The 22,744-nt window shown below is 57.2% G+C and overlaps 1 protein-coding gene across 8 annotated transcripts in view; it reads left to right on the plus strand.

Annotated features, from left to right (window-relative positions):
- Evc2 (EvC ciliary complex subunit 2) overlaps positions 1 to 22,744 on the plus strand; it is a 97,948-nt gene that overhangs the window by 56,774 nt on the left and 18,430 nt on the right. For all 8 annotated transcript variants that reach the window (XM_078021009.1, XM_078021010.1, XM_078021011.1 and 5 more), the window contains 6 exons: positions 2,397 to 2,636; positions 5,325 to 5,500; positions 7,673 to 7,832; positions 9,108 to 9,562; positions 12,952 to 13,156; positions 14,053 to 14,169. In XM_078021009.1, coding sequence (XP_077877135.1) covers positions 2,397 to 2,636; positions 5,325 to 5,500; positions 7,673 to 7,832; positions 9,108 to 9,562; positions 12,952 to 13,156; positions 14,053 to 14,169 — 1,353 coding nt within the window. The remainder of the gene's footprint in view (positions 1 to 2,396; positions 2,637 to 5,324; positions 5,501 to 7,672; positions 7,833 to 9,107; positions 9,563 to 12,951; positions 13,157 to 14,052; positions 14,170 to 22,744) is intronic.

Genomic DNA, 22,744 nt, shown 5'->3' on the forward strand with positions numbered 1-22,744 from the left:
GCCTGTGGAAGTAGGCGTGGGGTTCTGTCCATATTTATTTTAAGGAGTGTTCACTATGGCATGAGGGTGCAGAAATATAATGCTAAACAGGACGGAAATTTGTGTTTTAAGATGTGTGTGTGTGTGTGTCTGTCTGTCTGTCTGACTGCTTCTTGCCCCAGCTATGAGAAACTAAGTGGGTTTTACTCCATACTTCATTCCTGTTAATTAAAGTAAACTGAGGTTTGGGGCTTGTAAAATTCAGTTCTGTCCCCCACCCGTGTGGCTGAGAAGTCGGAGCCTGGAGACTGGCGTCCGCAGCCCCCACCTCCTGAACCTGCCCAGCTACTCACCCTAGCGGAATGCCCGGAGTCGGGCCCTGACCCTCTCTCTGCTGTTGGTGAATTGCATTCTTTGATTTAGATCCAGTCGCCTGTAAATGCCATTGCTCTGCAATAGAGGGACTCAGGATGAGTCCATCCTTTCTATAGAGCCTGCTTTTTAGAAAGGTGGAGCTGTGATTGGGTGGCTGAAGCAAAGCCCTCCTGTCGAGATGGATGCCGGATGCGGGGGCAGCGGAGGTGGGCTGCCCTCTGGTCTCCCCGGCCCCAGGGCTGCTGCGCGCTGACTGCTGGGCTTCTCTGAGGGGCCCTGGGTAAATGCTTCCCTTCCTCCTGGATCCTGAACCAGCTGAAGATCAGTGAAAGGGGCTGGAGAGACTGAGCCAGGTGCTCAGTGAGTGAGCGGACGCAGAGGTGACCGGTCTGCCACCAGGGGGGCTATGTTCCTGGGACAGAGAACCTAAGGCCCCCGGAGCTTCCAAGCCTCCACTCAGCCCGGAGGAGCCCAGCCCTGGCTTCTGCTGCACAGCCCCTCCCGCCTTCCCGGCCTCTGCTGGCCAGGGCACAGCCCCTCCCCGTGACCAGGGCCCACACCTGCCTCACGCAGGTGCACCCGTCCCTGCCTTCCCTCCCCACGTGTGGCTGAGAAATGGAGCCTGGAGCCCAGCGTCCTGCCGAGCAGGGAGGGCTGTGGGAGGGGCCCTTAGCTTCTCTGCACCCCTGGTCCTCTGTGGGGTGCAGGCTGTTTGTTTTCCGTGGCTGCAACAGAACACGCCCTGAGCAACCTCAGCAGTGCTCCCTGGGACCTCAGGGTCTCTGTGCCCAGGACCCTGGCGTGGCTCCGCTGACCCCTCTGCTCTGGGAAGGGCTCTGCTGGGTTCCAGTCTCTTGTGGAACTCAGGGTCCTGGTCTGTGCTCATTCAAGCTGTTGGCAGATTCACTTCCTTGCTTCTGGAAGCTTCCTTTTGCCATGGAGAGTTCATAGCACAGCTGTTGGCTTCTTCCAGGCTAGTGAGAGAGGGTCTCTCTCTTCAGGGGGGGGCAGTCCCTCTTTCATGGACCTCACCTGATGAAATCAGGCCCACCCAGGATGGTTTCCCCTGATTAACCCAAAGTCAACTGTCTAGGGACCTAATTGTATTGTCAGGACACTTTCATCTTTGCCATGTCATGTAAAACCTAATCACAGGAGTGACCATCCCATCATGTTCAAATTTATACTCCCATTCAAGGGACGGGAATTTATGTGACATTTACAGAAGAGGGGGGTCCTGGGGTCCTGTTAGGATCCTGACCACGCGTGTGGGGTTAGGGCAGCTCCCTCCTAGGGCTCGAGTCTTGTTGAGACGCTGGAGAACAGCTGCGTTAGGGCTCAGCAGAGGTGCACTTCCTCCTTTCCTCACAAGGGACCCCCAACAAACAGGTGGGCCAGCAGCCACTTCTTGATACCTCCTCTGCCTCCTTTACCCGAAGGGTTCCAGCTGAGGCCTGGCTGCTGGCATCTCTGTCTTCAATTAAGCTGAGAATGAAAGATGACGCGATGATCTCGTGGGCCGAGCTGTGCGGCCGTTGAGACTCCGTTAGTCACAGGCTCTGTTCAAGCAGCTTGATGTGCAGGTTTCCACCCTGTGAATTTTTTGCTTTGTGACTGTTCTGGAAAATCATTCAGATAACAGGGTGGGGACAGGTTGGAAGGGCATCTCCCAGCCCTATCATGACAGCTTGGGACAGGGTGTGTGTGCGTGCCCGTGCACACACGTGAGTTCCATGTGTGTTCTGGTTTGTGCCTGTGTGCACCTCTGGGTGTGTGTGTGTGTGTGTGTGTGTGTGTGTGTGTACTGTGTGACTGTCACACACAAGGCGCGTGTGCAGATTGCATCTGTGGTTGTGAACATGTATGTGTGTGCCTTTCTGGGCACCGTGTGCACATGCATGGCATGCACACACAGCACTGCTGAGTGCACCTTATGTATTAAATGTACATGTGTGAGTGTATGTGTCCACGTGTGTGACCGTGTCCACGTGGGCTGGTTGTGCTCAGAGCACCAGGCTCACTGCTGCCCCTTCTCTCCGCAGTCTGCTGCCGAGTGCCGGGGCCTGCTGCGGACCCTCCACGGCCTGGAGCAGGAGCACCTGAGGAGCGCCCTGGCTTTGCACCAGGAGGAAGACCTCGCACAGGCTCACAGGCAGCTGGCCATTTTCCAGAGAAACGAGTTGCACAGTATCTTTTTTGCCCAGATAAAAAGTGCTATTTTGAAAGGGGACCTGAAGCCAGAGGCCGCTAAAATGCTGCTGCAAGATTATTCTAAACTGCAGGTAAGGCCTCCGCTCGGCTCCCTGTGACCGAGGCGTCATTTCCCAACTCCTCCCTAAACCGCTCCTCTCCTGGAGTTAAGCCCCACCTCTGGTTTGTGCTCTGTCCTGTGAGCTCCTTCCTCTTCTCGGCCCCTGCTGTGGGGGTGACTGTCCCGTGTGCAGGGGGATGGTGGCTTGGGGCGCAGGCCGTGGACCAGGTTGACCTAGACCGGATTCCAGTGCCACCCCGGTCAGCTGAGTGAGCTTGAGCCGGCTGCCCCGGCCCAGTGTCCTCTCCTGTGAGGTGGGAATAACAGGCCTGTGCTCACAGGGCGGAGGAGGAGGTCAGGAGCTGATCCTTGAAGGCAGTGCTTTGCCCGGCTGGTATGACGTGCAGGTCTGTGACAGAGTGGACGTGCACATGGTGTGTCGGCGTTACTCACGTCCCCGTGCCAGCCCAGGCTTTCGGGTCAGTGTCTGGCTGTGCTTGGGTGTGCGTGTCTTCTGGTGTGTAAGCGTGCGTGTGGATCTTATTAATCCAAACCCGATTCTTAGATGACGGGCCAGTCATTTTCCCCAGCCTGCCGGCCTTGCCGTGTACGGTCCCGCGAGGCCTCATGAGGCTCTCTGCAGGCACTGGGCGCAGTCACTGGTGCGCAAGGATGGCCTTCATCGCTCTGCTCCCAGGTCTTCCCGGGTGTTGGTGACTTGCTCCAGGTGGTGGTGATGGTGGTTGAGAGCAAACCCCTATCTATTGCGAAATCTTGTGGATTGACTAGGACTAGAAATGTGGCCATCGATCCTTAGAGAGGCCGCCTCTTCCAGTTTATGAGCCAGTCTGTGTGTATACAGCAGCAACTCTGAATGGTGCCAGAGATTGGGGCACCGTTGGGCCTGCTCAAGTCTGCAGGGGCTGATGGTGTCACGGTGCCTTGGTCCATGACGGTGTTCGTTTGAAGAATGCAAAACTGTGGTTCTGATGGAGCAGTCATTCTGCTATTTCAGCTTTAGCTTCACAAGTGAAGATCGTCCCAGAAGGTCAGCTTGCTGGCTGATTTCCCCCTTAAAATTCTCTACTTGCGGCAGAAGTGCAGGTTCTGCCCACACTGGAACATGCCGTGGGACACCTCGGCAGGCCCAGGGCACAGGGAGGGGACATGGAGGTGTGCCGTTGGCCTCTGTTACGGCTGTTGCCAAAGCAGTGGTGAAAAATAGAGCCACTGGACAAGGTGTGGACGTGGAAGCCACACCTGTGCCTGTGAGCAGGTCCCAGCGATGGGGCCACAGGACTTGGCGTTCCCCTGACCACCCACAGACAGACCGGCATGCCCATGCCTGGGCGTTGTGTGGTCCTGGTAGAGGCACAGGGAGTAGGGCTGAGATGGCCCCGGGCACCCAGGAAGACAGCAAGTCACCACCTGGAGCATGTGGGGAAGGGAGGGCCACCCTGGGGAGACCCCAGAATGGAAAGGGAAGACACTGCCTCTACATTTGATCTAAGTGTTTGCTCATAAACCTTTGGTGAGATTCAGAAGGAACTCTGTCAGGTCCACGGGCAGGACTCAGACTCACCACCTTACGTATAGGAAGGGTTTTCTTGTCATCTTACTCCCATGACGGGCAGTGCTGACCCTCTGTGCAGAGCCCTCACTAAGAAGAGCACGTGTCACCGGGATATGTCGTGGTTAAGGAGGTGACTGGCACAGAGCCCTCAGGGAGTCTGGAGGCCAGCTGGGTCCCCTACAAGCTCAGGTCCAGCTCCGAGGAGGAGGAATGGGAATGTCCCGATGATTCCGGTGCCAGGAACCCCAGGAAGTGGCAGTATTAAGCCACCTCTGTGGACACCCAGCTGCTCCCTGTGTGGACGGTGCTAGTGCCCAGAGATGACACGGCTCTTACATGGAAAGGAGAAGGTCCACGCATCGCAGGTCTCCCCTTGAACGCAGTGGGGACCCTCTGGTAATCCCTGCTGTGCATGGTATTCCCGTAGGTGGGGAAAAGAGGACAAGACCATGGGACAGGCGCTGTTCTGTGACCAGCTGATGCAGCTAGGTGGGTCTCCTTCCAGTGCTGCTGGTGGAGCTGGACTTGGGACGGCCCCACTAGGACAGCACAGCGGGGTGGACTCAGAGGGCGGCCTGCACATCCCGCTCAGTGCCCACGGCCGTGTGTCGTGGACTCAATTTCCTCACTGGAAATGTAACGATGTCCTCTCCGCCTAGATTAAGGGATGAGGCGTGTAGGCTCTTGGTCCAGCACCAGGCGGCGGAGAGCCCAGTGTGGGCCAGGCATTGTCCCTCCTGCGTGTGGATCTGTTCATGCTGGGATGAAGGGTCGTGTTGCCACCATGTGCCCCATGCCTGCCTGAGGTGTCACCTGCATCGGTGGAGTGCCCTGGGGGTGGGCTGGCGGCTGACTCACCAGAGCTTCTGCAGTGGCGGAAGGATGCTTAGCCCAAGCCATGAACGTGCGTCCTGCTTGGTGCGCGGGCCACCGTGCTGACTGCCCTTGGCAGCCAGGTCTAATGCACGTCTCAGCTCTCTGGTTCGCATATGACTTTGTCCCGAGCAAGGAAGATAAAAGTGTCAATCACTGCTTCTGTTCCTGTGCTTTCTTCTGAAAGGAAAATTAATATTTTAAGTTCTGACAATTTTTCTAACGTTTAATGAGACATACTTCAAAAAAAATTTTTTTTTCTTTTTTAAACAGGAGAATGTAGAAGAGCTGATGGATTTCTTCCAAGCTACTAAGAGGTATCATCTAAGTAAAAGGTTTGGCCACAGGGAGTACCTGGTCCAGAACCTGCAGTGCACGGAGACCCGGGTGCAAGGCCTTCTGAGCACTGCAGCTGCGCAGCTGACCCAGCTCATCCAGAAACACGAGAGGTGAGCCCCGCCCCAGCCTTGCCCAGCCCCGCCCCCAGCCCCGCCCCCAGCCTAGCCCCGCCCCGCTACAGCCTAGACCAGCCCCGCCCCAGCCTAGCCCAGCCCCCCAGCCTAGCCCAGCCCCAAGCAACCTGCCCCGTCCAGTGCTCCCTTCTTTCCATTTGCTCATAATATGCAAAGATCACTCTACTTGTTCTTAAAAACAGTCCTCAGTTGTAAAAACCCCGTGCGTCATACTGTTTTTTAAAGCACTCGTGGTAGATGAGTCGTGTGATGAACCCCACGTGCCCATCCTTCTGCTTCCTCAGGTACTAACCTGCTGCCAGTCATGGTGGAGCTACATGTCCCCCCATCCTGGGATGTTTTGGAGCAAATCTCCAGCTCCATTTTCTGGAGAAAAAGATGACCATGGGGTGGTGGGGGAACAGCCCACACGGGCCCTGGTGCGCCCTGGCATTCGCATTTGTCTTTGACGTGAAGTGTAAAGGCACAGAGATGCTTCTCTTGGTTTGGCTAGTTTCTCTCAGCAGCACCTGGGCTCCACGTGGTCAGGTGAACGTGGTGGGCAGCGGTCTCTACGTGGGATATCCCTCTCTGGCATCCTGCTTGGCTTTTCTTTCAGGCAGCTTACTTGTAAACAATGAGATGTGCTCTCTTTAGGATATGAGAAGCTCTAAAGTGAACAGGAACGTGACCGTGAGGTTGGCTTTCTTACCACAGTTTGTGGCTTAGCAATTGGTTCTGTGACTTGGGTCATTTTACTAGGACTTCACAGCTTCCTGCTCTGGTGAAAGAGGATTCTGTGAGGTATAAATTATGTGAACGCCCCCACCCCAAGATGCTGATGAATCATCCCTGCAGTGGGCTCGTCATGCCTGGTTAATCTGCGCTCCAATGAAGGGAGCGTTCTTGTCTTGAGTTGAAGGCCTGACAGCTGGGTGCCCTTGGTGAGCAGTGGCTGGGGATCGAGATCTTGCCTCTGATTTTTAAATTCTATTTTGAAGGACTGACATTGAGATTTCTGAAGTGTGTAGTGCCCGTGCCTTTACCAGGTCACAGCCTCAGGATGCCTCCATTGAGGGTCTGTCCTGTGCTGGCTGGGGACCAGCCCTGGGGTGCAGACAGAGTGGAGTAGAGGTGGTGATGGGAGAAGGTTGTCGCAGTCGGGTCTTCACAGTGACAGAAGCAACTGGAGACCGTGGGAGATTGGGTGTAGGAATTGGCTCACGTGCTCATGGTGGGGAGGTCCCACCACCTGCCCTCTGCCAGCTGGACACCCAGGAGAGCTGGGGGCGTAGTCAGTGCAAGGTGGAGGCCTGGGAACCCCGGAGCTGCAGTGTCAGCTCCAGCAGGGGCCGGAGGAGGGTGGGGTGTGTGCTCTACGGCGTGAGGCTGAAGGGACGCGTTCCTCCCTCCTGGCCTTCTCCTCTTCATGAGTCAGCGTCCTGGATGATGCCACCCCCTAGGGAGGGCCCTCTGCTGCTGGACAGAGTGCCACGGCCGGGTAGACAGTGGGCTGGGAGCTTTATCTGGCTCATGGCATCTGGTGAGGGCCACTTCACGTCGCGGCAGAAGGTGTCATGTGGTGAAGGGGCGCCTGAGGGACGGAGGGGAAGGGGCCAGACTGCCCCCCTGGTCCTCAGTGATGGTGCCTGGGAAGCCCTCAGGACTGCTCAGCTCTTGAATTCGGATCCCAGGGCTTAGCGCGCCACAGTGGCAGTTCAATTTCTGTGACCTTGGCTGAGTCCACCTGTTCACGGCTGACGTCCTCTGGAAAGACCGCAGCCCGTGCACCCCGAGCCTGTGTGATCTGGCCACTCTCGTTGGCCTTCGTCTCCTGGACTTCCTGTCCTTGCTGACACCGGGATTCCTGGTCCACTGTCTCCTCTTGGGAAATTCCCCGCCCCGCTGGCCCTGCGATGGCTACTTTCCGGAAATCCCGCCGTTCCTGCCCTCACAGCTGAGTCCGTCCTGCCTTGAGCTTTCCCACCCGTCCACCTGACCCTGAGCTCAGTCAGCTGGTCAGCTGGTCAGCTGGCGTTTCCGTCACGTCTCAGCCGCCGATGCTCCTCCTGGAGGGTAAAGGCTTTTCTGATCCGAACCAAACCAAGGAGGAGCCGCACATTCAGCCCCGGCCACTCGGGGTTCACGGGCTTTGGTCTCTCTCCGCAGGGCGGGGTACCTGGACGAAGACCAGATGGAAGTGCTCCTGGAGCGGGCTCAGACGGAAGTCTTTTCTATAAAACAGAAGTTGGAAAACGACTTAAAGCAGGAAAAGAAAAAGCTCCACCAGAAGTTGGTCACCAAGAGAAGACGAGAGTTGCTTCAGAAGGTACGTCAGGTGCCGCGCCGTTCCTCTTTGGGTAACCTCTGCCAGCACCTCCAGGTCACGGCTGCCGTCCACCCTGGGTCCGCCAGGGCACCTGGGCAGACAGTGCCTGTGCCATCTGCAGTTGATGGGTGGTGACTTTTTGGAGTGCCGCTTCATGGTGGCGCATCAGAGGCCGTGGTTGACTAGCCGTGTCTGCCTGGGGAGGGAAGTGGCGGCTGGTGTGAGTGACGAGGACGATGATGCCTTTCATTACCGAGTGCTGGGCCCCGTGTGAAGCCTGGGACTGGCCTCCGTCACTGCAGTGTACGCCATCGGGGCGCCGCCTGTTCTCTGAGCCGCAGGTTAAAGGACCACAACAGGCCCGAGCCCCAGCTCTGAAGGCCTGTCCAGCCAGGGCTAGTGACTAGCAGAAGGACTGCAGACCCCAGGAGAGAGCCTCCGGTCCTCTGCAGGCTGAGTGGCCCAGGGTGAGGATGGAGCGTCACCGAGCAGACTCTGCTCTCGTGTTCCCAGGGGCCTTCCTTAGGAGAAGGAAGGAGTGGACCCTCTCTGGTCACCAGGAACCGCCAGCAGAAGGCAGGCCGCCTCATGTTCTGGTCAAGTAGGACGAGAGCAGCTGTGGACGCCTGTTAAGGACACCCGTGGCATCTCACTCCCGTCAGGCTTCCCACCACGAGGCCTACGTGCCCTCGGCTCTTTCTCCCCGGCCTCTTCTTCCCACTTCTTAACCTGAGCACGGCGAAGCCTCCCCCCTCCCCAGGCCCCTTCTGACTCCTCCTGGAGCCCTCTCACGTGGCGCTCGCGTTGGCTTTTCCCTTACAACATCACCATGTGCAGTCCTGGCCTGGCCTGATCTGCACCAGGGCTTTCCTGAGGCTGTGTCATATCAGGCCACCCGTAATCGCCACAGCCACACAGTGTAGAGGTCCCATCACATCCCCATCTTACCGAGCAAGATGTGGAGGCACAGAGAGGTTAAGATACTCATTCAGGTCACTCAGCTTGTAATGGAGGAGCCAGGATTGAAATCCAGATGGCCGGCCTCCTGACTTTACCTCCTCAATAAGTCTTGTTCAGTGAACATCAAACATGAAGTTTCAACATAGTTTCTTTGATCTTCTGAAGGATAATTTCCCAGATGTGAGATTGTCAGGGAGGAGTGGGGAGTCGCTAAACCTTCCGTGTCCTCTGCCACAAACTTCCGAAGTGTTTTCCCAGAGGGCTGTGCCTACCACCCTGCCCCCATTTGATCGTCCTTTGTCACCTTCCTGCCAGCACAAGGAGCAGCGGAGACAGCAGCTGTCCACTGGCGAAGCCCTCCGGGCTGCTGAAGACGCCGGCCAGTACCTGGGCCAGTGGAGGAGCATGGTGGCCGAGCACAGCGCCGCCCTGGAGGAGCTGCAGGAGGGCCTGGACCAGGCCGCCCTGGAGGACCTGCGGGCCCTGACCCTGGCGCTGTCGGAGAAGGCCACCGAGGCCCTGCGGCGCCTGCAGAGCTCGGGGATGACGCAGGAGCTGCTCAAGCGCAGCGTGCCCTGGCTCTTCCTGCAGCAGATCCTGGAGGAGCACGGCCAGGAGTCGGCCGCCCGCGCTGCGCAGCTGGAGGCCGAGGAGAGGGAGCGGGGCCAGGAGGGCGTCCGGAGCGTGAGGCAGAGGCTGCAGGAGGACGCCCTGGAGGCCTCGGTGGAGGAGCAGGCGGAGCTGAGGTGCTGGGAGCGCCTGATCTTCCTGTGAGTGGCCCTGCAGGTCCCCTCTGCCCCCACCGCTGCCCTGCACCCAGCTGCTGAGGGAGGGAGCCCGGGCTGCGGTGCCCAGGGTGGCCCAGCACGGGGCACCAACCCAGCAGATGAGGGTGCTCAGCCACCCAGACTCACAGCTTGCAGGGTGGACGCTGGGGCCAGGGGAGGAGGGTTCTGGGGACGGGGGCCCTGGGTGCCTTGGGAGTGTGGGTGGTTCAGTGGTTGACAGGGCCCGGCCCACTGCTCAGGGAGAAGTAGACTGCCCCCTGTCCCTTCCATAAGAAGTGAGGCAGAGTGGGGAGAAGGCTGGGTGAGGCCATGGCCACCCCGTGGTCTCCCCAAGAGTCCAGGCAGCACTGACATTGGCCCCTGGTGCAGTTCTCACACCTTGCCACACCATATTTCCCCTGCTCCTTCATCGGCTGGCTCATTGGGCCACTGGTTCTTATTAATACCAGAACCACTAGGACTCCCGCTCCAGAGTGGGACACAGTGCTGGTCACAGCCGACCCGCACTCCTGCCGAGGAACTGGAAACCAGTGCGTGAACCATGCACCATGTCTTCCAGCCCCCGGAGAGACCCAGTGTGAGGACCAGCTGGAGCCGGCTCTAGTTGGGGAGTCTTCTGCTTGCCCCAGTCAACTGCCGGTTCTTTGTGCAGACTGAGATTTAGCTCAGCCCAGGAGGGAGGCATCAGTGGTATATTAGACCCACAAAGATTTGGGTGTACATTGGAAACCCTAGGAGCCCCAGATATGACCAGTGTGGAAAGAGATGCAGATAGTGTAGAACAAAAGACCAGGCTTTAAATTCCAGCACCCACCACCTGTGGTGGTGCTGTGTGGGTGTGGACAAGTTACTTGACCTCTCTGGGTCTCATCTTTCTTGCCTATAAAACAGGGATGACAGTATTAAATAATTTATAGCACTTGATGCTATCAGGTGGGTTAACATGTGAAGCGAATGTTTATGTAAGAGCCTGGCTCTACGTGGGGACCCTTGGACGGGTGTCAGGTGGTCGAGCATCTGCAGGATCTTGCTGACCTGAAGGACTTAATGCCCCTCCCCTCCCAGCCCTCCTCCCCAGCACCGACCTTGCTGTGGGGAGTCGGTCCCCAGGTGTGCGTGCACAGTGATGTCCTCTGGTTCTCAGTGAGTGACTCCGCTCTTCCCACCTCTCTCTGTGCTCCTGGCTTCATGGATTCCCTGATCTTCATTAGTTGTTGCTTTCCTGACACGGGAGCCGAGACGCTGTCTTCTCCAAGCCACACAAATCAGACCCTTACGGGCCCTTCGAGCACGTGAGTGGCCCTGGCAGCACTGATGCCGCCCAGGCCTCTGCTCGTCCACGGGCTTTGGACTCTGCAGCACGTGAATCAGACGCGGCGTTCCCGTTACTGGGTGGCCATTTTCTTCAACTTCATTTGGGTCCATTTTGCAGGGACCATTACTAAAACCGCCACTGAGTTAGCCGCCAACGGGGAAAGAGAAATCTGGCTTGGCTGTCGGGGCTCTTCAAGGTTTTTCCAAGGATTGAAGAGGGGCGTGAGCTGCTCCTACGCGTGGCTGATTCAAGGTCCCAGGGCTGCGGCCTCAGTTTCCATGGCGTTGTGTAACGATGGCTTGGCACCATTGTTTGGAGACACGGTTCATGAGCCTCCCATCTGCACACAAGACGGGGTGCCGTGAGCCTCTCCAGCCAGAGGTGGGATTGAGAAGGGCCTGTTTTTTGCCAGGGAAGGTGTGTCTGGACGCTTCTTTCCTAGGTTTCTACTCTGACCTTAACTGCCAGGGCAAAGACCTGCCTCCTGTCTTTCTGTATTCCCTGGTCCTTGTAGCAGAGGACCAGGACCAGGCCACAGGGGCCATTCTGCTGGAAGGTGCACGATAGGACCCAGGTGCCCGCAGGGTGCTCTGGTTCTGGACGGTCACCGGCAGACAGTGGGAGAGGCCGTGCAGGGGGCGAGGGCCAGGGGCGGGCTGCATCGCTAGAAGTGCTCTAGAAACTGGGGCCCTTGGAGTGAGGACCCCATGACAGGGTGCCCTGCCCCGGGGCCCTTGCCTGCGGCCTGTGATGTGACCCTCAGGCCTTCTGTCTTCCTCGGAGGGCCCCGGACATCCTGAATCCTCCTGCACTTCCCCAGGAGAACTGCCCTGGTGACCGGGATGTAGAGATCCGGGTGTGTGAGGCTTGCCCTGGCCTCCCTGGGAAGCATTCTGCAAATGTTCCCACAGAGCCACTCCCACGCAGCCTGTTGACAGTGACAGAGTGACAGAGAAACCCGGGTCGCTCTGCAGAGATTAAATAAGTGGATGAATAAACAGACAGACCCTGTCAGAAGCAGGAGCGAGAGGTCAGGCCCCTCCCGAGTCAAGGAGGGACTTCCATCCAGACGTCCACCCTGGGACCCACAAAGCTGGGAAAGTGAGCGTGTGGCCACTCTCCCTGGGGAGTGGCTGCGGGCCTGGCCGGGGATGTTCCTCAGTCTCCTCTCGTGTCAGTCGAGGGTCAGCAATGATGTAGGTCACGGTCTCTGATTCCCAGGGATCCTTAAGGGGGCACCACAACCAGGTGGCTTCAAACCAGAGGCACATGATTGTCTCCCGGTTCTGTGGCCAGAGTGAACTCGGGGTGCAGGAGGCCATGCTCGGCTGAGGCTCTGGGGAGGCCGTTCCTCACCCTTCTCTGAGCTTCTGCATTGGTCTGTGGACACGTCACTCCCACCTCCGCCTCTGTTGTCACATGGCTCCTGCCCCGCGTGATGGTCTCCTCGCCTGTCCCACCCTATGACATCAGTTATGTCAGAGTGAGGGTCCCCTCCACTCCAGTGGGTCTTCATTTGCAAAGACCCCGTTTCCAAATGGCCCCATTCACAGGTGCTGACCTTAGATTCCCATCCGAGGGACATAATTCAGTGCATAGCAGTAAACTGCCCGGCACGGTCTGTGGCGTGGAGTAGGTCTGTGATAAATGACAGTTGCCAGTTTCCATCCTTTAGGACCCTTTCCCTGCCCCGACCTGTCCTGGGTGCCGCTCGCTCACAGTGCTGCTGCCTGGGGTCGGTGGACAGGGCTTCATTTCTTGTCTGTTTCTCCAGCGGGGCCAGGTTGTGGTCACGGGCGTGAATGCCAGAAGACCTCCTCCTGGGCGCCTCCTTGAGCTCTAGGTCTCAGCTCCACAGGACCCTGTGCCCAGCAGCGCATACATCAGGCACCCAGCGCATACATTAGGCACCAAAGGCTTGCCGACTGAATGCCCAGAGGAGCCATGCCTTTCCCCCATGCAGAGACTTAGTTCCTGGGCCGTGAAGTCCCAGCTCCCGCCCCAACCCCACACCTGCGTTTCCTCTTGGTGGAACATGCCACTATCCCCTCCACAGGCGGCTCTGCTGCTGGGCCTTCTCACTGTCTGAAGAGGAGCTGCTCAGGATGAGGCAGGAGGTCCACGGCTGCTTCGCCCAGATGGACAGGAGCTTGGCCCTCCCCAAAATCCGGGCCCGCGTCCTGCTGCAGAGATTCCAGACCTCCTGGCGGGAAGCAGAGGTCCTGAAGCTGGACCAGGCCCTGGCTGCACCCGAGCTGCAGGTAGGCAGGACAACATGGCCTCTCAACGGCAGGGACTGGCCACTACCCCACAGGATCTGACCCTGTGGAGTCCTGTGTCTCTGTCCCCTACCCAGATCCCTCTCCCCGTCCTCTCCTTTCCAGCCATGGTAGGTCTTACTGTTCTTGGAACACCCAGGTTTGTCCTGACCTCAAGGTCTGGGGACAGCTCTGAGGCCATGCAGATGCCCTTACCCAGCTGGTACAGTGTCCACCTGCAGCCGCCCGTGGTTTGCAGCCACACTCTTCTGTACTCTTCTCCTGAGTGTGGTGCTGGGTGGAAGGGAGGCACCTGACCTGAGATGTGGCTCTCCTCTCTTCTCCCATAGTCGTGGACAGTGGCTGATTCAGTGTACAAAAGGCCTCTCTGCAAGTGGCACCAAGGAGGGTTGCTCACCTCAGCTTAATGGGCTTGGAGAAGAGTCTCTTGTACTGGGATGATGATTGACAGCTGCTTTTGGGGGACCACCTGCGTGTCTCAAGGGCAGATGAGTCTGGTGCAGCTGATCCTGCACGTGATCTTGAACTAGCTGTTGTAGACCTCTGGGGCCACGCCTCCTTAATGCACGTGATCTTGAACTGGCCATTGCTCCTGCCTGCAGCATGCTTTGTAGTCTCTTCACCCCTCAGTTCAATGTCACCTCCACCAAGAGGCCTTCTCTGAGTGCCCATGTAAAGTAACCTTCTCCCAGGCATGCTTTGTCACGAGGCCACCACCTGGCACGATCCAGGAAGAGACGCATCCTGCTGGCCTCAGGTGGAGTTTGCCAGTTCTGTGAGCCAGAGTCTTCCCTTGGCTTGGGGCGACCTGGGGCTGCATGAGCTTGCTGGTGACCATCTTGATGCCAGTGTTTTCTCTGACCCCTCTCCACCCACAGTCCAAGACAAGGAAGCCGCGGTCCAAGAGTAAAAGCAAGGTAGACCTTTTGAAGAAGTGCATCGAAGACAAGATTCGCCTCTTTGAGGAACAGGCCCCTGAGGACCTGGTTGAAAAGGTGGGTGCGTCTGCTTCATTGGTGGCTTCTCTCTGCACCCAGCAGGTGACGCTGGCCGTTGGCAGGTGTGTGGAGTTCCCCTGGGCTGCTCCGTCCATCTGTCCCAAGCACCGTGCTCTGGAAGTCACCGTCCTGCACATGTGGCCCCTCTCCCCTGGGCCCTCCCCCGCTCCCTGGGCCTTCTGTCTGAGCCTCTTTCCCCGGGTGTCTGCTGGGAGATCTTGTCACCTCAGGCTCTGCTCCTCGTGGCCCTGGTCCCGCTGTGCGTATGCCTGGCTCTGTCCTGGGGCATTGCGTCGTCTTTTCTCCCCATCTCCTTTTTACCCGTGAGTCCTGGGCTGTGCTCCCACGTCCCCGCTCCCTCCAGCCCCTCCTTGTCACCGTGTTTGGTCCTTGTGTCCGGCGCACCCTCGGGCTCCTGCTCTCCAGGCTGCGTTCTGCCCGCTCCTGCAGTCGCCTCTCAGGTCACTTCCTGGACGCGGAGCTCCGTCCTCTGCTGTCCTTAGGCGTTGCCTCTGTGCTTGGGTGTCCTCTCCAGGACGTCCCCCTCTACACCTGGCGCCCCCCTCCCCGCAGCCTGCGCAGCCCCCTTCCAGCAGTGCTTCGGGCACTGCTCATTGGCTCCCTGAGTGTTTGAGGAGACAGTGACGTCCTGGTACCGTGTCCCCGAGCTCTGGCCTGATTCAGGTGGTCCTGCTCCTGCTCTCTACTTGGGGACCCTGATGAGAAACACTTAGAATTGTCTCTCTCTTAAAATGCTCCTCAGGGAAGGATCGAGGTGCTGTGGCCGCGGCAGGTGGAACAAGCAGGAGGCAGGTGCACTGTTGGTGGGTCGGGAGGAGAGGGCTCCCGCGGGGTCGCGTAGAGTGGACACCACATGGGCTGCCTGTGCCCGTGTCTCCTGTGCTTTGCCCTGTGTTGGGGGCTCCCAAGAGGACTGTGTTCAGGTGCCCCCAGCTGCGCCGTGTGAAGCAGCTGTGTTTGTCCCTGTCTTCTGTCCGTGTCCTCGCCTAGTTTTGTTTTTAATTAAAAAAAATTTAAGGTAGGTGTACCTCGTCTCAGAAGACAGATGCCTGGACCTGTGCAGGGTCCTAGAACCTGCTCTGGGCACGGTCAGTGGCTCCTTTCAGGGTGTGTAGGGGTTGACCATCAGCAGTCACGAGGAGCAGGCAGAAGTGCCGGGACTGGGGAGGACAGGGCTGGACGGTGACCGGTGGGGGAGCAGCTCCCGGGCCACGTGACCCAGGGCATCATCAGCGGTGACCTTCAGTGAGAGGTGTCCTTGCAGCCTGCCTTCCCACCTGGCAGGTGCCCACCTCAGGCGCTCCCTGACAGCAGCTTAAAGGGCCTCCCTGCTCAGCAGGTGGACTTTGCTCCCTTTCCTTTGCACAGTGATCGTGGAGGGCAGCCACGGCCCCCACTTGCTGAGGGGCTGCCAGGTCACTGTCACAGTCAGGGTTCTGCAGATACAGAACCAGCCAGATGTACACCCAGGTAGGCACCGACAGGAGGGTTATTACGGGGATCTGCTCCAGCAAGTGTGGAGGCCGGGAGCCCACGATCCGCCCCTGTGAGCTGGGCAAGCCGAGGCAGTGGTCAGCTCAGTCTTGCCCACAGGCCTGGGCCTGGGCTGCGGTGTAAGTCCAGAGTCTAGGGCCCGAGAACCAGGGGTGCCGACGTCTCCCAGGGCAAAGAAACCACGGCCCTGCTCAGGGGAAGGCCCGGGGTCCCCTTCCTCCTCCCTTCTGTTCCGCTGGGCTCTCCCGAGGCTGGATGGCCTCTGCTCACACTGGGGAGGATCTTATTTGCTCAGTCCCCCAATTCCAATGCTGCTGTCACCCAGAAACACCCTCACAGACGCTTCCAGAAACAACACTCTGGGCATCCCTTAGCACAAGCCAGGTGGCACTAAAATCAACCCTCACGGTCACGTTTCAGGGGAGGGAGGTCCTCAGGGTCTGTGCAGCTGTGGAGATGGCGCTAGGTCCTCTGACAGCTGCCCAGGAGACCTGGGGAGGATGGCCTGGTGGGAATGGGGTGCCTCCAGGGCGGCTCTGGTCTCTGGTTCACCTGGGACAGCGGAGTGTGCTGGGGACACCGCTGGGCCCCTCCTTGACTGGAATCTGCAGGCACCAGTCCACCCTTAGCCCTGGACTGACACTCCCTGGTCTGGACTCCTCCGAGTGGCTGAGGGGAAGTGGGGTCTGGGGAGGGAAGGAGGATGGTTCACCCACCACAGTGATGGTCAGGGTTGGGGTGAACCGCTGGCCGCCGTCCCCCTTGTCCTGCTGTGCAGCAGCGAGCTGAGGGCTGGAAGGTGTCACCTTCCTGGGAAGACTCTTGGGGACTCTCTGTCCCCCCTGCCCCGCCCTTCCTCCCATGTTCCTTTGCTTCTCCTTCCCACCTGCCCTCCTGGCTCTCCCTCCTCCTGCTGGGAGCACTGCTTTGTGCCCTTCCCTGGGCCGGGCCCCTCTGGGGTTCATGGGTGCAGAGGCGCAGCTTGTCCCTCACCCCTGCAAGTCCGCCTCTGCTTTCAGAAAACCCACCGGGCCAGTCTGAAGCTCCACCCAGAATCCAGGGCCGTAGGTGAACTTGGGAGGGACAGAGAGGGACGGGCAGACCGGTGCGGGCCTCCTGACCGCCCGCTTTCTGAACAGCTGACGGGTCGATGGAGGACGCTGGCAGTGCTGGTGTCAGGCAGCACCAGAGGGCCGAGCGGGCAGTCAGGGCCAGGCGCTTCACCCCACTCCAGGCCCCCTGACGACCTGCTGGTGGCTCCATGCAGACTCACAGATATGTCTTGGAAACCCGGAAGGCCGCGTGCCCATTTTAGAAAACGTTAGCCAAGTTCCTTTAGCATTTCTGTCATTACCCTGCAGGTGAGTTTTAGAGTAGCCGTCCGTCCAGAAGCGGGGGTGTCTCTTATTTTATTCGGCTCTTCTAGGACCTTAACAGTTTTGCAGTTACTCCCATAAGCAGGCTGTCCACACAGGTGACTTCCTGTTTGCCCCACATTCCCTCCCGTGAGCCCCCTTCACACTCGGCTGGGCAGTAAGTCGCGGAGTGACAGTGTCCATAAGGTGCTGTGTGTTTGGGGATGGTTTCCAGATGTGTTATAGGTTTGGTTATAATTGTAAATAATAACCTGTTTTCAATGATATTATCTGATATTAATAAATGTGACTAAATAAGTCTTTCCAATTCCCTTATTCTCTCTCGGAAGCCAAACTGTTGGCTGGAGATTCCTAGCTCTGCCACTTTTCAACTGTGTGACCTTGAGCCACTACCGGGCCTCTCTGTGCCTCAGTGTTCTTGTCTCTCCAGTGTGGATAGAGAAGCCTCTGCTTCCCAGGATGATTGTGAAGATCCCTTGTGGTGCTGTTGACTTTGCGCAGTCGGCCTGACACCGTGGTCACTGTGGCCTGGGGCCTCCCCTGTGATATCTAGGCTCATTCCTTTCTCTACTTGCTGCTTCGGGGTCCTTGTCTGCTTGTCCCACTTTCTCTCTCATTTCCGTCCCCTGCCCTCTGGATCCCTTTCTGGCTTCTCTGCCTACTGGGTCGTTTCCTCAGGGGTGGGGCATTGTGAATCGTACACGTTAGACGCTGGATTTTATTGAGGTTTTCCTCAAGAGCAAGAGCGGATGTGACCCTCTGGGTCAGTTGTGTCCTTTCAAGACTTGCTTTTGCGCTCTGTGAGGTTGGGCCCAGGGCTGCCCTTGGACTAGGCTAACGTGTCCCCACCACTGAGGCAAGGCTGGGAGGGCCCTGGTGACATGAGTCCTGTGTGTGAGGTGTGCACTCTGACAACACGAGGCAACCCGAGCCAGCCACGTCCGGCCTGGGCTTCCTGGCGGCTCCTCCTGGGCCTGTGGTAGCTCTTCTGAGCAGATCTCAGTGGGCTTCTGTCTCTGCAGCTCCCTCCTCTGGGGGGCTCTGCTCCGCAGACTGTGGACACAGCGGCCCCCAGACTTGACTCTGGTTTCCTGAATCTGCGTTGCCGCTGGGCTCCCCTGGGCTCCCGCCTCCCTCCGCTGCCTCTGAGCAGAGCGGGCAGCTGTGCAGCCCACCTGGCCCTGAGCTACCTGCCGTTTTCTGGTCTAGACTTTTCCTAAGAACCTGGTTGTTTAAGGTGGAAAGCAAATCTGTTCACTGCCGCTCCGTCCTGGCCAGAAGCTGCATTTCTAACCCATCTTTCATCCCTGGATTCTAATTTTATGCATCATTTAGAGGAAAAAGTGTGGGTGGGATCGACTTTGAAGTGGATTGGGGCTTCCTCGTGGCTGTATCCTAGGCCCATCTGAAAAACTACTTCCTTTGTCCTCAGAAAGACTAAGGTTTCCTGGTGGGTGGGGAGCCAGGCCCCAGGAGGCAGGGCACTGCCCCAGAGAGCACAGACGTCCCGAGGTAAAGTGGACACCATGCAGGCCCTGGGGAGGGCGGGGGGACAGGGTCACCTGCAGCGCTGTAAGAGGCCTCTGTGGCTGCTCCTGTGCTCCTCACCACTGCTTTGGTTGGCTCTGGAGCAGGGCGTCCTCTCCTGGCCCAAGCGTGCGGCCACAGCAGGGCACTTCCTATCGGGACATGGGTTGGTCTCTGAGCTGCAGGCTCTGTGGCACAGGAGGGTGGGGTCCCTTTGTGCACGTGTCACCTTGCCGTCCATGATGCTCTTTCCTGTCGGCCCACGACCCTCCCTGAGAGTACAGCAGAGGAGGCTGTGGACTGCAGTGCCCGGTGGGCAGAGGGGCTCTGGGGTGCCTACCTGGCCTGGGAGACTTCCCGGTGGGGGCAGTTGGCCAGATCTGTTGGACGGAAGCTCCTGCTCAGATGGCTCTGGCCAAGCTCCAGGGGACATAGGACGTGTCTTGCCCCCGCCTCAGTGTCAGGCCAAGCCCACGGCGGAGCAGGTCTGCGGCACAGCTGCGTGGCTTGTTTTCTGACTTTCCATTAATTGAAAATAGACCTATCTTTCTTCTTCTCCTCCTTCCTCTCTTTCTTTCCAACTCTGTCATCTGTCTGTGGTCCGTTTCTGCTTCTTGCTTAAGCTAAAGCTTGGGGACTCCCTGTTGACACAAGCGTCCTCCTGCCTTCGACAGCGGCTCGGCTCGGCAGCTGAGCCCTCAGCCGGCAGGTTGTCTTCAGCCCCTCCATATTTCAAGGCCCTGGAGCCTCCGCCGCCCTCCACGGGAGGCAGGTGGACCAGCTGCCTCTGTTGGGTGGAGAAGTGAGGCTCAGGGGGTTGCAGGCTCCTCCCAGGCCACACAGCGGGCGAGTGGCAGAGCAGAGCCCGCAGCGGGGGATGGAGGGCCAGGGCCTCCTAAAGCTGGGACACAAAGGTGCCGTGAGCAGGGACCATCTAGGCAGGGGAGGGGACATTCCCCCATCCGCAGAGACGGCCCAGGCTCCACAGGGCTCTGCTCACACTGTCCTCCTCGTCCCCTGCAAGCTCCCCGCCTGAAGCTCCCTTTTGAGAGTCTGTGGCTTCCAGCTGCCCCCCTCTTGGCACGGGGCCTGGTGGTCAGACCTCAGCTCGCCTTTCTGATCTGTTCTACCTTTCATGTTCCTGAAGATGACAGGCTGTCCCAGGGGGGTTGGACGTGATTGCCCTTTTCCTACTTTCATTGGTTGTTCATTTAAAATGTTCCCTTTTGTCTTCATCAACCCTCCTGTAAATAGTCAAATGCTTCTTTCTACAAAGCTTGGGCTAAAAAAGAGCCACTCCCCCCAACACACACACACACACACACACACACACACACACACACACACACACACATATTGTTGACTCCTCAGGTTAATAGTTCCTAACTTTTTGCTTGATATTTTGACCTTGGTGTCTCTAATACGCTTGTCTTGCTGTTGGATCTCCACCTTAAGATTACTGATTTGCGGGCTGGGGCTGGGGCTCAGCGGTAGCACACTTGCCTGGATTCTCAGCACCACGTATAAATAAATAAAATAAAGATCTATCAACAACTAAGGAAAAAAAACTTAAAAAAAGGATGACCTATTTGCCTTCCTTTGTGGAAGGTGAAGATTTACTCTGTGTCCTCTCAACCTGCACCCCTCATGCCCCGACATAGTTAGATCAGCTTTTACATTTTCTATTATCACGACCACCTGAATGGTATCCTTAGGTGAATCACAGAGCAGACTGGGATCTTCTTCATTTCTGCGTTAGCTTTCTGTTTTTCTTGGAGTTACTATCATCCTTTAGTTTCTCTTGGGTTACTTACCACCAATTGGGTCCACTTCTTGACAGCTGGCCAGGCTTCCCACCAGGACCATCGTCTCTATTAATCCCATCTCCCTGAGGACATATCTCTGTGCCTCTGCACTGCTGCCCCCTTGGGGTCATGCTGCCAACCCTCTTCAGCCTTCTCTTTTCTCATTTCTTCTTTGTTATAATGAAACGCATCTTCTGTTAGTTTCTGAGGAAAGGAGTTAATACTTTGAACTTTTGCAAGACTGAAAATGTTTCTGTTCTGCCCTGTGCTTGACCTCAGTCTAACCCATCTTGGGATTCTGGAAACTTCCTTCAAGTGTATTAAGGATCCCTCCCCTTGTGAATACCCAGATGCTGACCTCTTTCCCTTCATTTTCCTCTTTCACTGTTTTCCTTCTCTTTGTCCTTTGCTTTACTTGTGAGACATTCAAAGGTCTTACAAACCTTTGAGTTTTTCTCTTGTGTTTTCAGTTTCTAAATCTTCATACTCTCCTCCATACTCTCTTCCTTAAAAAAGACCATGAGGGCTGGGGCTGGGGCTGAGGCTCAGTGTAGAGCACTTGCCTAGCATGTGTGAGGCACTGGGTTCGATTCTCAGTAGAGCATATAAATAAAATAAAGGTCCATTGTCAACTAAAAAAAATTTAAGCCCATTTTTTATTTTTTTTATTTTATTTTTTTTTTTAGAGAGTGAGAGAGGAGAGGGAGAGAGGGAGAGAGGGAGAGAGGGAGAGAGAGAGAGAGAGAGAGAGAGAGAGAGAGAGAGAGAGAGAGAGAATTTTTAATATTTATTTTTCAGTTCTCGGCGGACACAACATCTTTGTTGGTATGTGGTGCTGAGGATCGAACCCGGGCCGTACGCATGCCAGGCCAGCGTGCTACCGCTTGAGCCACATCCCCAGGCCTAAGCCCATTTTTTAAAAAAGAACATGTTTATTGTTGTTAAGACTCATTTAACGTTCTACCTCTTTCTGAGAATGATTTTCTTTTTTTAATTCCTGGGTATTCACTGATACTTCTGGGTTCATTAGAAGTCTTGCCAGGCTTGTGGTCCTCCTTGGTGGTCTGCTCATATTTAAGAATGGGGTAGTAAAAAGCTGTCGGGAGTCTCTGGGCCTCCAGGTGGGGCTCATAGACTGTGACCGTCACTCTGGTGTGACGAGACTGGGCCATTCTGTTGGGGAACCCCCGAGGTCAGTGCCTTCAGACCCTGGTCAGGCTACTTGGGTTCCTGAACGAGGGCCACGCAGCCCCCTGCCTACGCGGCAGAGCCTGGCTGCCCAGCTCCTGCGGAGCCAAGTGGGGAGAGAGCTGGGGATGGAGGCCTCTCAGCCCAGTCTCCAGCGTGGGGCCTCTGCCACCAGACGTGCCTGGTCTCCTCCTCCCGGGTCAGACTCCCAGAGAGCAAACCCCAGCTGTCTGCTGGGCAGGAAGGGCAGGGGCTGTGGACGGAGGTGGGGTGGGGGGACTTCCGGGGCCTGCTCCCTGGTTAGCTGGCCGCCCTCTCCTTTACCAGCACTTCTAGGTGCATCTGATGGTGCAGTTTCTAAGGCAGGGATCCTGTGGTGTGGGTCCTGTTGCTTCTCTGCCCCCCCCCCCGGGGGGGTGCTGGCTCCGGGCGTCCATCCAGTCCTTTTCCACTCTGTCGTCCAATTTCTGGCTTTTAGATTCTGCTCCCTCTGCGCCCACCCTTCCCTTCCTTCTTAACACAGTAGGTGCACCCTGTAAGTCCCTTTGTCATCAGCCACCTCCAGTGTTGACCTTTCTGTACCTCGTACTGGATTTTGTAATCAGAAACAGACAACCACAACCTCCCTTCTAGAGGGGGAAAGTCCTTCAATATTGTGACCCATTCTTCCCGTCTTTTCTGGCTCGACTTTAGAGAGGTCCTGTTTATTAACGGTCAAGGTGGTGATAACGGCCATGATGCAGTGAGGGAGACTGGCAGCTCCTGCTCATCTGGTGCTCACTAGGTACCTCCCGCACTTTTGTTTCCTTTTCACACACAAACCTGAGACTCAGAGAGGTTAAACACCTTGGCTGGGTCACACAGCTGGTTGGGTGGTATGTGGTTTCTTGCAGGGAAGAGACGGCAGACCAGCCTTAAACTCCAGGTGGCCAGGCAGAGCCGCACTGCGTGGTCTGCGGCAGCCACGTCCCTGGATCGTGTGACATTTTTGCTTTGATCGTGGTGAGGGCCAGAGGTCGTGTCTTTCCGGGAGTAGAAATGAATGATCCTGAATCTAAACGGGAGTGAAGTGAGGATCACTGGGCAAGGTCGTGTTGTTCAACACATATTGATGCAGTGGACCTCACGGGTCCGCTTTCCTCCTGATGGAGGACGCGGGAG

Source organism: Ictidomys tridecemlineatus, chromosome 9 (assembly GCF_052094955.1).
Source record: "Ictidomys tridecemlineatus isolate mIctTri1 chromosome 9, mIctTri1.hap1, whole genome shotgun sequence".
Taxonomy (NCBI): domain Eukaryota; kingdom Metazoa; phylum Chordata; class Mammalia; order Rodentia; family Sciuridae; genus Ictidomys; species Ictidomys tridecemlineatus.